The sequence below is a fragment of the Psammomys obesus genome, unplaced genomic scaffold (assembly GCF_907164565.1).
Source record: "Psammomys obesus unplaced genomic scaffold, mPsaObe1.curated_primary_1811, whole genome shotgun sequence".
Taxonomy (NCBI): Eukaryota; Metazoa; Chordata; class Mammalia; order Rodentia; family Muridae; genus Psammomys; species Psammomys obesus.
The window spans coordinates 1,116,366-1,128,431 of NW_026590681.1; the positions used below are offsets into that span (position 1 = coordinate 1,116,366).

Below are 12,066 nucleotides of genomic sequence, written 5' to 3' on the forward strand. Positions count from 1 at the left end.
TGCATAGAGTTTAATCAAGCAGAAACCACCCATGTAAGTTACTGTGACGGTGGCTCTGCTCCATGACAGCAGATGGTCCTAGCATCCTCAGCTTCTGTCTTAGCCCCAGCCAGCCTATCTTGATCAAGTCTAGTGAACTAAGGCTGAACCACTCTGCGGTTCCCTCCTGAGGTTGAACTCCAGATCCACACCACAGCCCTGCCCACTTGCTGTCCCGCACTTGTCCTTAACTGGGGCCACTGATCACCTCTTCCTCTGAGTTTCCACAGTGTAGTTACATCTCACTTCTTTCCGGATTCATCTCCAGCCCCTCTGCTGGTCCTTTGCATCCTGTCTCTACAGAGCAGTGAACCTAGGTCACTAGAAGAGTAGCAAGGGCCCTTGACTGCAGAGCCATCTTTCCAGCCCCTTAGTGTTCATGGGGTCTTCAGATTTCCCATTCAGCCAGCAGTTGAATGTATCAATAAAGACACATCATGTGTGCATTATTCTCCCGTACAAACAGGCTTAGGGTTGGCACACTTACGTCTCAACCTTGACCCTAGAACTCCCAAGAAACACCACATCTCTTAATTCTAAAATCTATGTTGTTTTGTGCATCTATCTATCTACCTATGTCTCTATTTTGTTTTTTTTTTGTTGTTGTTTTGTTTTGTTTTGTTTTTTGAGGTATGGCTACTTTGCATAGTCCTGGTTGGCCTAGAACTCACTATGTAGACCAGTTGGCCTTGAACTCACAGAGCTCTGCCTGCCTCTGCCTTCCAAGTGCTAGGATTAAAAACTATGCCCAGCTATTGTTTTGTTTTCAAAACAGATTCATTTTATGTTTTATTTATATGGATGTGTGTTTGCTCCAGTGTATTCAGATGCCCACTGAGGCAAGGAAAGGGCATTAGAACTATTGGAACTGGAATTACAGGTGGTCGTGAGCCACCTGACATAGGTGCTGAGAATAGCCCTCTGCTCCTGTAAAGGACCTGAGTTCAGTTCCCAGAACCAACATGGTGACTTACAAACACCTGTAACTTGAGCTCCAGGGGGATCTGACAATCTCAGACAATAATACACTTATATACATGCAGACAAAATACTCATACATATACAATAAAAATAAATAAATAAATCTTTAAAAGGAAAACCTGAACCAATAGCATAGGACAGAAAGGTGGCTCAGAGGGTGCAGGGAGGCAGGCAGGCAGGCGTGCTTTGTCTGATGACCTGAGTCTGATCTCGAAACCCACAGGGTGGAAGGAGAGCTCTTTACAGCTGTGTTATCCACACAGCCCAACAAACATACTTTTATATTGTTACATTGTAGCATCTGAAGATTGGTTGCTTGTTCTAATTATAGCTGGCCGCTTTTGAAACTTTCTGAGCCCTGTGTAAGATGTCGCATCTGCTGTCTTAGTTTATCAAAGTGTGCAGGAGCCTGGGGGAAAGTGTCTCCCTGGGGGATCTGGGATAGGCTTCTTCATTGAGGGAACAGATGGGCCTTTCAGTGGCTTTTTATTAATGAGGATTATAACGAGGAAAATAAACCAGCTACTTTGTCCGTTCATTCTCCAAGGCTACTTCCCATAAGCCTGTGCTATGGGCTAGGTGATTGGTGAACAACAAATTTACTGCAGTGTGCTGTGGAATCTGCCAGAAACTGGCAGTCACAGACCCCATGTTTTTCCAAGGACATGTGTGTTAAGTACAGTGTGTGTTAAGTATAGTGGGCTTGTGAGTATAAGAGAACAGATCCAGAATGGTAGCATCCCCAGTCCCAGAGACATAAACATTAGCTAGACAAGGAATTGGTAGGGGAAAGGTGCCAGGCAGCGGAGAGAGGGGCTTGAGGAAGAAGTATTTGAGCAAGGGCAAGGCTTGAGTAAATGATCCCAGAGAAGTAAGAGGAGGCTGAACTTGTACAGGCCACATAAAGAGTCTTTAATATTAAAGTTCCTATTTTGAGAACCTAGTCCCCCTCAGGTACTCTGGCCTTACAAGATGACATCACTGAGGCTTCATCTTTCCCTCCAGGCTCACCTTGTGGCAGCCTTTGAGCAGAGTCTCGGAAACATGACCATCAGGCTTCAGAGTTTAACTATGACTGCAGAGCAGAAGGTAAGTAAGGCTGAGGGATGTAGGGCTGGGGATGCCATTTTCTCTCTCTTTCATTTTGGATAAAGATGCAAATTTTAACATGACTTGGACTAGTTTGGGACGTTCAAAACTAGGGTTTGAATGTCAAGAATAGACCTATTGGATAAAATATGGCCTAGATGAGCCAAGTGTGGGACCTGCCATCTCCTGTGGATCTAGTTGTCTTGGCCACTCCCTTTATGACCTGCCTGATGTCCTTACACTGAGTTTAGATCTAGTCCACGAATGAGGCAGATCTGTGACACTCCTCCGCCGCTGCCTTCCTCTGTCTGGGCCAAAGTTGTTCTTTATGGAGCTGGTCTAGGACGTACCTGTTATGTCTTTCTCACCTTCAGGATTCAGAACTGAATGAGTTAAGAAAAACCATTGAGCTGCTAAAGAAACAGAATGCAGCTGCCCAGGCTGCCATTAACGGAGTAATCAACACGCCAGAGCTCAACTGCAAAGGTAACGGGAGACAGACTGCCTGCTGCCCCTCAGCCTCTCTGACAGTGCAGGGTGCAGCCCCCTGCTCGGGGGCGAGAGGCTCAGGCTGCACATGCAAGGGGTAGGTCCCAGAAGGCAGGCCCCTTTCATCTGCCTGCTTCTGACCACTGTAGAGGTGGCTAGTGCAGTACATCCTCTCAGCTGTAAATCTTTTTTTTTTATATCTTTTTTTTTCTTTTTTTAATAATTTATTTTTATTTTATGTGCATTGGTGTTTTGTCTACATATATGTCTACATCTTTTTTTTTTTTCCGTTGTAAATCTTAAAGGCAGAAGAAATAGCTTCCTTATGGAAAAGCATCATCGTGTTTTATGGCTTCTCTCATGCTTCCATGATCATTTATGTACATATGGGAGAGGAAGTGGAATGGCTTCATCTTTTAATTGCCCTAGGAAAGTGTTAGGCTTTGTGTGTCTTTAGTTAGCGGACATGCAGGTGATTTCCATCTAGCAACACCCGTTTGAATGGTACCTATGCTTGGTGCAGTATGGGTACCTAGTGCTTAGAGAAGGCATTCCCTGTGTTTTCAACACCATGCCATGAGCTCTACTGCAAAACTTACTCTTTCTCTTCACAGTTATATTATGAGGACCCTACTGGCCCTTTGTTTACTGTGGTGATGATTCACAAGTTCACAAGGGCTTCAAGGGTGATGGTGGCTTTCCAAGGTCAAAGGGTGGTTAGGAAAAGAAGTGGGCCTGGACCTTCAGGCCTTCTGGCTCCACAGCCAGCTCTCTTCAGGATTAGAGACACTTCTGGCCATAGAAGGAAAGTAGCTGTGACCATGATTCTGGTCTCTTGTTATTTCTGCCATGTGTATTCTTTTGGATATTGGGCCTCCAAAACAGAAGTGAAGTTGGAAGAGTTAGAAAGAGTTAGTTAGCCATACAGAGTGGATGGAAAAGAGCTCTGGAGGCAGGGCGAAGAGAAGACATCATGGAGGGCCTGAGATGGCATGGGCTTGGTGCTTCCAAATGACCAAAAGAAGACAGGTAGGGCGGAATGCGCTGTGCAGTTTAGAGGAGACCACTGAAGCCCTGTGCCTGAGGCCTGGGTGCCACCGCTAATGAGGCTAAAGAGAAATAAGTGAAGGATCCCACAGGGGAATACCGTTGTGTTTAGAAGCATATCTCTCCTTCTGTCAAATCTTGGAGAGCTGGTGTTGGGATATTTTTCCTCAGGCTTTCTGTCATTCGTTTTGTGAAGTGCAGGGTGATAAACCCCGTGTGAAGGAGGGAGGGCATGGCCATAACCCATCAAGGCTCTAAGAGCAGCAGCTGGGCTGGGGGTGATACCTCAGTGCTCTGGAGTCAGAGCAGGTCATTCTTGGGCACATGAGATTGGATTCTAAGGCTCACGGGCCACATGCCTTGCCTTGCTCTCCAGGAAATGGCAGCACCCAGGCTGCAGACCTACGCATCCGCAGGCAGCACTCCTCTGACAGTGTCTCCAGTATCAACAGCGCCACCAGCCACTCCAGTGTGGGCAGCAACATAGAGAGCGACTCAAAGAAAAAGAAGAGGAAAAACTGGGTGAGTGTACACCCCTAGACTCTTGCAGGGCCTGGATCACACTCCCTCCCGGAATAGGTGCTCCCAGAAAAAAACCCAGGCTGACTCCTAACCTCAGAACCACAGAACCTTGGAGAGTAGACCCAAGGAAGTGCTTTGGGGTAAGCTTTTCACCAAAACGGATGCTGTGCTCAGCAAAACAGTGGCATTGATCAAGTCCTGCCTATGGTTTTTCTCTTCAGGAGACTGTGAGATGTGCCTGTCTTTCTTTCATTTCATGTATATGTCATTTCTTTCTCATCTCAGCGTTGGCCACAGACTCTAGAGCTTAGTGGGTCTTTTTTCCATATTTACTATTTTGTCGTTGGTCTGGGGATGAAACTCAGGGGCTCATGCCTGCTATGCAAATGCTCCGCTGCTGAGCTATACCCCCTCCTGCAGCCTTTAGTAAAACTACTCAGTTTCTTCTTAGTTCCAAAGTAGTTTTTTGAGCATTATCAATAGTTATCTCATCTTTAACCATAATGTTAATCCCAAGCACTTCTGCCTAGTTTCACGACTACTGTCACAAGGCTGTGAGGGAGGTACGATACTTAGGAAGAACACCCTGGGTAGATGTGAAGTGGCCAGGCTCACAGAGCCTCATTGTTGGCACTGATACATCCTGTTTCATGGTAGCATCATGTCCCTCATGCCATCCATGTTTTGCTCATCTTGTATCATCTTGGATGGGTGGCGAGGTCTAGTTAGCAACAGAGGAGTTAGGGTTTATGGTGCTGGTCACTGGTAACTCACCTTAGAGGGGAGCTGCCGGGCCATCTTTGTGTGATCCTCTTATTATTCTGGTTAGGTTTTTTCTTTAGGTTACCAATAGGTGGTTTTTTGTTTGTTTGATTGTTTGTTTGTTTCTGCGACTTGTTTGTTGTAAGTAGAGAAGATTAGCTCATGCCACCATCTCTAATATGCAGTTGATAAATGTAGTCTGAGCAGATTCTCAAAACAATGTTGAGGGAATTATCTGTGAAAAGCACAGAGCCAGTGAGCTGGCTTGTTAGGTTAAGACACTTGCCATGCAAACTAGACAGCACGAGTTTGGACCCACATAAACAAAAGAAAAAGCATACTCCATAAAGTTGTCCTCTGCCATCTGCCCGTGCATGGTGTCACACTTCTGCTGCCCTCCTCGTGCACAGTAATTACAGTAAAAACTGAAGGAAAGAAAAATAAAATTCTTGGCTTTTTTTTTTCTAGCCAAGAATTGAAACGTCTTTATGTTGCTTTTAGACAGTTCTCATTTATTCATGAAGCTAGGAAGGACAGATAATAGACAGTTTACCGCAAAGCTTAATTCTGTCTAAACTTTGTAACTCTCTTTCACCTGGCACTTTACTAGAGGCTTAACTCTCTGGCTTGTGTGGCAGAGCCTGGTTCTGTGACATCTGTCTGCAAACAGCAGCATCAGTAGACAGCAAGAGGGCAAGGGGCTAGGTTTGCCCGCAGGCTGGACAAGTAGCTTGTGAGGCATAAAACACAAGAAGAAGTTGGGAGAAGTCCTGTGACTCACAAGCAAGGAAATCCCTAGGATATATTTTCAGAAGAAGAAAAAAAAGTCCCCAGGAAAAGGAAATGACTCCTAAAATACCTACTTTGGACACAAAATATGATTATTGTTGTTTGGATCATACAAAAATACATGATGGTTATAACGGCCGTTTGAGAATTTTGTTTAATTCTCATGTTCTCTTCAGAATTTCCATGTTTGCCTCGGGAGCTGGGGAATGGCCTTAGCCCTTTTCTATTTTGTTTTGTTTTTCCTAAGGTGGTTAATGCGTTTCATAGACAGCTATGTGATACCTGAGTAACAAGTGAGATGGCTAGGTTCTGTGCTTGTTGGATTATGTTCCTCGTGGCAGCAGAGCAGGAACCCCTAAGTGTATGCAGCAGAGAGCTTCACAGAGTGAAGGGGCAGTGCGGATAGCAGTTCTCCATTGCTTAGGCAATAAGGTCTGCCTTCCCATTACTGCTCAGACTTAAGAGATGGTTGAAATGAGTCAAGGAAATGACCAGATACACAGGAAAGGGAGAAAGCTGTTGCATGTGGAGAGAAGCTGGAAGACTTCTGGTTGTAGGGAACCCTTTCCTTCCATGATGGAAGAAGATGTTCTTGACCCCAACCAATGCTGTTCTAGTACCCCAATCCCATCAGAAGCCTCTGCGTGGTGCTTATTATAAGTTGTGTTACATCTGAGAAGTCCTAAGCTTTCCCTGTCACTGGCTTTCTCTGTTAAAAATTGTCTTTTTTCCTTCCCCTTCCCTGTTTTCGCTTGCATTTTCTCTGGCAGGTCAATGAGGTAAGCGAGACCAAGTTTAATATCAGATACCAAGCTAACCCATCCATTGACATGACTAACCTCATCCGCATCTGTCCCCACATTCAAGCATCCTGCTTTGTTGCTGTGTAACCTCATCTTCCCACACACACCCGCTGAGCCAGGCTCTGTCTTGCTGTTGGCATCTATTCTGGAATGAAGAGCAGGCATGGAATGCCCCCACAGGCCCATCCTGAGTTGTCAATGCCGGATAACTTCCCTTCCCCGAATGCACTGATCCCACAGAGCTTCTGGGTGCCTTTGCTGTTAACGGGGGAAATGTGGTCGAGTTAATTGCTCTTTCGCAAGCATGCCTCTACTCGGGCCTCACTTCTCCCAGGCTGACCATCTTGTGTATTCAGTTGCGCAGCTCCTTCAAGCAAGCCTTCGGGAAGAAGAAATCCCCTAAGTCAGCGTCCTCACACTCAGACATCGAGGAGATGACAGATTCTTCATTGCCTTCCTCACCAAAATTGCCACACAACGGATCCACAGGCTCTACCCCGCTGCTGAGGAACGCCCACTCCAGCTCTCTGTGAGTCTCTCTAACAGACAAGAACTTTGGCTCCCAAGAGCTCTCTCTATCTGGTGACCCCTGTTGTGCAGGATGACCCTGCTCCCCAGGCTTTGCTTTAATAGGCTTTGCATGTCCGTTTAATGTGTTCAGACTGGGGAGGCTGTGAGAGATGGAAACCTGAGATCTCATCAGGGTGGGCCGTTGTTCAGAATTATCAGCTGCCCGTCAGCAAGCTGTTTAACTTTTCTTTGTACATCATCTGGGATACTGGCTATTGTTGCCTTATTCCATACTGAGGGTCGAACGAGAGAAACCACTGCAACAGAGCCTCCACATTTTGATATGAAGGGAGATGGTTGTGTGAACATTGGAAGTTTTATCAAAATTCTGGCTCCTGTGGGGTAAGGTACTTAGATTGCACACTTCTTCTTTGACTAAAATCTGGTGTTGGTTGTATTTCCTGAGGGTAGAACTCAAAAAGTGAAAGGATTTTTGGATCCATCCCAACAGCCACCCCTTGGAGAGTTCAAGACAGGTGACACTTAGCGTCTCTCTCTTTGGAGGCACAGCTGGTTTGCTGAGACATGGGGGTGCTATTAGTTACATAGAGAGTCACCATCCTCCCTGGTGATTGTCACTTCGTGCCATCCTTTCATCCCTCCAGTTGAGTGTAGGGAGGGAACCCTGTGTCTTACCTAATAACACAAGGCTTATAGAGCCTAGAGCAGAGGTAGCTCAGGTGACCAGTGGGAACATGAATATCAGCTCAGAGCTTGACACAGTTGGCTTCCTGTAGAGAGCCTCTCCCATGGGCATTTACAGTAGGCCTGTGGTCACCAGTGAAGAGCCTGATAAAAGCAATGGCCGAAGACAGTTGATATCAGCAAGAAGAGACTGTGTAAGAGAGGACCCAAGGTCATGGCCAGAACAGCCACTGAGAGATCGGAGAGAAGATGAGATTTGCATACCTCGGTTTCTCTGTTGGTTACAGTGGAGGTCTGTGTATCTCCTCCATAGGCTTCTTGAAGGAGACAATTAGACCCTGTGCATTGAAGGGCCTCTGTCTTCCATCTTTAATTCTCTGGAGGCCACATCTGATCTTAAATCTGTTTAATCTGGCATCCTCCCAAGGGCTGTGGCTTGTGAAGTATCCCTGGCTCTGCTCAGGTACTTAGCACTGGCTACAGGAAATGCAGATAGGAGGGCACATGGACTGTGTGGAAGACAGGATGTAGAAGACAGCACCATAAATTAATCTGCACCTTTGAATACCCCTTAGTGAAACAAAGGGTCTCCATGGTGGTCTCTTTCTCCTTTTTTGGGAGGAGCCCAGTGGAAAGGCTCTGGGTTAGGAAAGAAGCAGAAAAGCTGACTTGCTGACCCTGCTGGCCCGCCGGCCCGCTGTGTTCCTTACCATCCTGTACTCTCTTGAACAGAAGAGCAGGTGAGCATGAGAGTGTGAGCCCCTCTCACATGGACATGGACCTTCCAGAGACAGGGCAGGTCTATACCATCCATCCCAGAGCATCTTGACTCAGCACTTGCCTGACGAGAGAGAAGGAACCCACTGCCATCTCTCTCTCTTTTTTAATTAATTAATTCAATTCATATCTTGGTCATAGGCCCCTCCCTCCTCTTCTCCCAGTTCCACTTTCCCTTCCATGTCCCCTCTCCCCTATTCCTCAAAATAGGAGAGCCCCACTATCCAGACATCCCAGCTCATTTCTTCACAATGAGGACTGCTACTGTCTGCTTTTAATTCATGGAAATTAATTATGTGTATAGTGATCTCTAAGAACAGTCCTTTGAGTCCGACATTCCTTAGAAACTAAGGCCTCATTTACCTGATACCCTTCACAGAGGACCATGGTCTGTGACATATATCCCCACATGAAACAATACAGTTTATTCACTCCCAAGCCTCCACCCCCACCCCTACACATACACCAGGAGCCATTCCTGGTTCTGTTACAACAATGTCCCAGATTTTTCTAATCCCTTCTTGGCTTGATCCTATCTACTGTGGGATGAGCGGACACTAAGTAGAGAATTCTGAAATCAGAGAAGCCCAGGAGATGCAGGCAGTGTGTCCCCAGGGTTAATTCTAAGAATGACTGTGGGATGCAGCCACTTTACATGGGGTGGTCAGGGGAGGCATCTCACCAGCGAGCTTTGTAACAGAAGGAGTGCTGCTTAGTTCTGGTCAGAAACACGAGCTGCTGTAACAAACCGGGTTTTGAAGCTCAGTAGCTTCTCTTAGCTCTTTCTTCCTGGTTCACCCTAGACCCGATGAGAACATCCTCTCAGCAGCTGGCCTGAGCAAGAACCTCTGCTCAGTAGTGCTGTGTCCAGCCTGGCCAGGAGACAGGCATGTGTGGGTCTTGTGGCCTGAGCCTGCAGGAGACAACTGTCCACTCCTACCAAAGTCCACTGTCTGGAACCCAAGGCTGTCACACCTTTCTAGGTAACAGGCAAAGAAGGAAATAGGTTTTGGTGATCACAGATCAACCTCATACTGAGCAAGGCTGCCTTCCCAAGAAATCAACAGTGCAGGAGTCCAATATGGAAATGGACTGTTAGTTCTGCATGTGAGGAGGGGTAGTCTGCTTGCCTTAGGATGGTCAAGGGACAACACAGAGGGCTAAGGCTGGAGAGACGGTGGGCTGTAGCATGTAGAGCTCTGAAAGCAGTGTCAGCACGTCTGATTTCTTGTGTGATGGCAAGGTGCAGAGGAATTTTAAGCAGAAAGAGGAGATAAACTGAATGGGATTTCTATGGAAAGCAATGTGGGACATCAGAAGAAAAGGAAGCTCACAGAGGGAGCAGCATTTCCTGTGCTTCACCTGCTCTGTCCTCTGAACCCTTCAGTCACACTCTCTCCTCAAGGCCTTTGCTGCAGCTGTGGCCCCTGCCCAACGGGCTCTTCTGGGTATTTGCGCCTCAGGTTTCTGACCAGGGTGACCTTATCCATAAGGCCTGGCTATCTCCACTGTGTAGAGTAACACCCACCACCAGCCACCCCTCCCTCTGCTTTGTTGTTTACCACTGTGCATGTCCGCCCAACATAGTGATTTTCCTCAGGTTTAGTTCTTGTCCTTCAACCTACCCCAGCCCTGTGGTGGTGGGTTCTCTTGGTTTAGAGGCACTCGGGTGTTTGTTGCCATGGCTAAGTGGCTGATGAGAGACCCAGTGGGGTGGGCAGTGTAGTTATTCTTCTTACTGCTGTGTCTGGATACCTGACAAGAAGCAGTAGCAGAGGAAGCGTTTCCTTTGGTTTGTAGCTTTAAAAGGTTCATCCCAGTGTCGAATGTGTGACAGCTGGAGCGTGAAATGGCCGGTCACACTGTAGCCCCAGTGAGGAAGCAAAGAGTGGACAGGCTGTACGGGCTGAGCTATAAAGCTTCAAGGCCCACTGCCAGTGACCTACATCCTCCGGTGAGGCTCTAACTCCTAAAGGTTTCACAACCTTCCCAGACAGCAACTCCAGGTGGAAACCACCTGGGTCAAGCACAGAGCCTGTCGGGTAAATTGCACATTCAAACCACAGCTGGTGTCAATCTGAGCCTCCACTCGAGTCAAGTGATGTGTGAGACACCCAGGAGATGTTCAGGCTAGTGTCAGCCAGTCTGGAGCTCCTATGGGTGTACGCCTGGGAAAAATGGAAGCTCTCAGTTCAGTGGAGAGCAGAGGGCCAGGACTAGCTTTGATGTGCTGACGTTCAAAGTTCAACAAAAAAAGAGTGTCTAGTTGCATGGGAGGAAACCCAGGAACGGAGGGAAGAACTACATAAGAGAGGGAATAGAAACCCAGCCACATGCCACTGGGTGGCCCATCAGAGAGGCAGCGAAGCTACTGCATCTATCAAGAGAGGAGCAAGACAATGCCTTCCAAACCACTGTCCCCACAGGGATGGGGCAGGGCCAGCTCCTGGCTCCCCAGCCCTTTTCTTACATTCCACAACCTCCGTGGACATTGGAGATATTTGTTTTGGGTATAGTTTTCCAAAGGGTGCACTGAGGGCAAATACTTATTCCCAACCTTGAAAGGTTTGTAAAAATGTGCAGATGTTGATTTGAGAAGGGAGTTCAAAGATGAAGCCAAAGGCAGAGGGGTGCGGCTTGGAGAAATCCCTCTTCTGTGGGTGAAGGGAATGGCCGCTGTGGGGAGGCCACATTTCCCACACTCCAGGCATTTAAAATTGGGTATGCCATCATTCCACTTCTGGAAAGACAGAGGGAGATGATAGAATAATGTGCTAGGGACTGGGAAAAACAAAACATCAGGTCACTTTAGTTCGTGGTCTCTGAAGTAGAAAAGCCTTCTTTGGTTGCCTTCTGGGTATAATACAGAAGCCTAGAATTAAGCAACCCACTTCCTCCATATTTCATCCCAAATTTTCATGCTTAAATAGTGTGACCTTGGGTACAGTGGTGGCTCTGTGCCTCATTCTCCCCACTTTAAAATTGGAATCATGGCAGTATATAAGGTAACTAAATAATGTGCTTCAGGTACCTCCAGAAAACACTGCTGCACACCTGCTGTGGGTGGGTAAGGGTGACTAAACACTTCAGTGTTAGGGCAGTCTAGGAGCTGGAGACCAGCAGAACAAGTCTTGTCAGGGAAGGCACCAGCCATGAACTGGTGATCCCCTGCCTCGGCTACCTAGGATTCCAGGCATGCACCTCCTGCCCAGCTTGCCAGTTAGAAACTTTTAAAAAGTACAAAGTGGCTTTGTCACTTAAAAAGAATTCACATCAGGTCAGTTAAACGGTCTGTGAGTGCTCGACTTTCCGTCAAGCCTCTGCATCTCTCTGAACAGTTCTCTGAACATCTGCTGGCAGCTGAGGTTGGGCCCTTAACCCATTACGCGTGTGTAGGTTTTGTGTGGCCTCTGAGTCAGCACCTGAGTTTTAAGGATTGCTGCTGTGGCCACCACTCCCCAGGCAGCTACCAGCTCTGGCTCTGAAACTTGGGAGCTTAGGGATGGTTTTGGAGTTTTGGTTTTTCTGAGGTGTTTTTTTGTTTGGTTAGTTG

The 12,066-nt window shown here is 47.1% G+C and overlaps 1 protein-coding gene across 5 annotated transcripts in view; it reads left to right on the forward strand.

Moving 5' to 3' along the window:
- Nav2 (neuron navigator 2) overlaps window positions 1–12,066 on the forward strand; it is a 343,708-nt gene that overhangs the window by 306,450 nt on the left and 25,192 nt on the right. For all 5 annotated transcript variants that reach the window (XM_055608371.1, XM_055608367.1, XM_055608368.1 and 2 more), the window contains 4 exons: window positions 2,026–2,109; window positions 2,484–2,595; window positions 4,022–4,167; window positions 6,878–7,050. In XM_055608371.1, coding sequence (XP_055464346.1) covers window positions 2,026–2,109; window positions 2,484–2,595; window positions 4,022–4,167; window positions 6,878–7,050 — 515 coding nt within the window. The remainder of the gene's footprint in view (window positions 1–2,025; window positions 2,110–2,483; window positions 2,596–4,021; window positions 4,168–6,877; window positions 7,051–12,066) is intronic.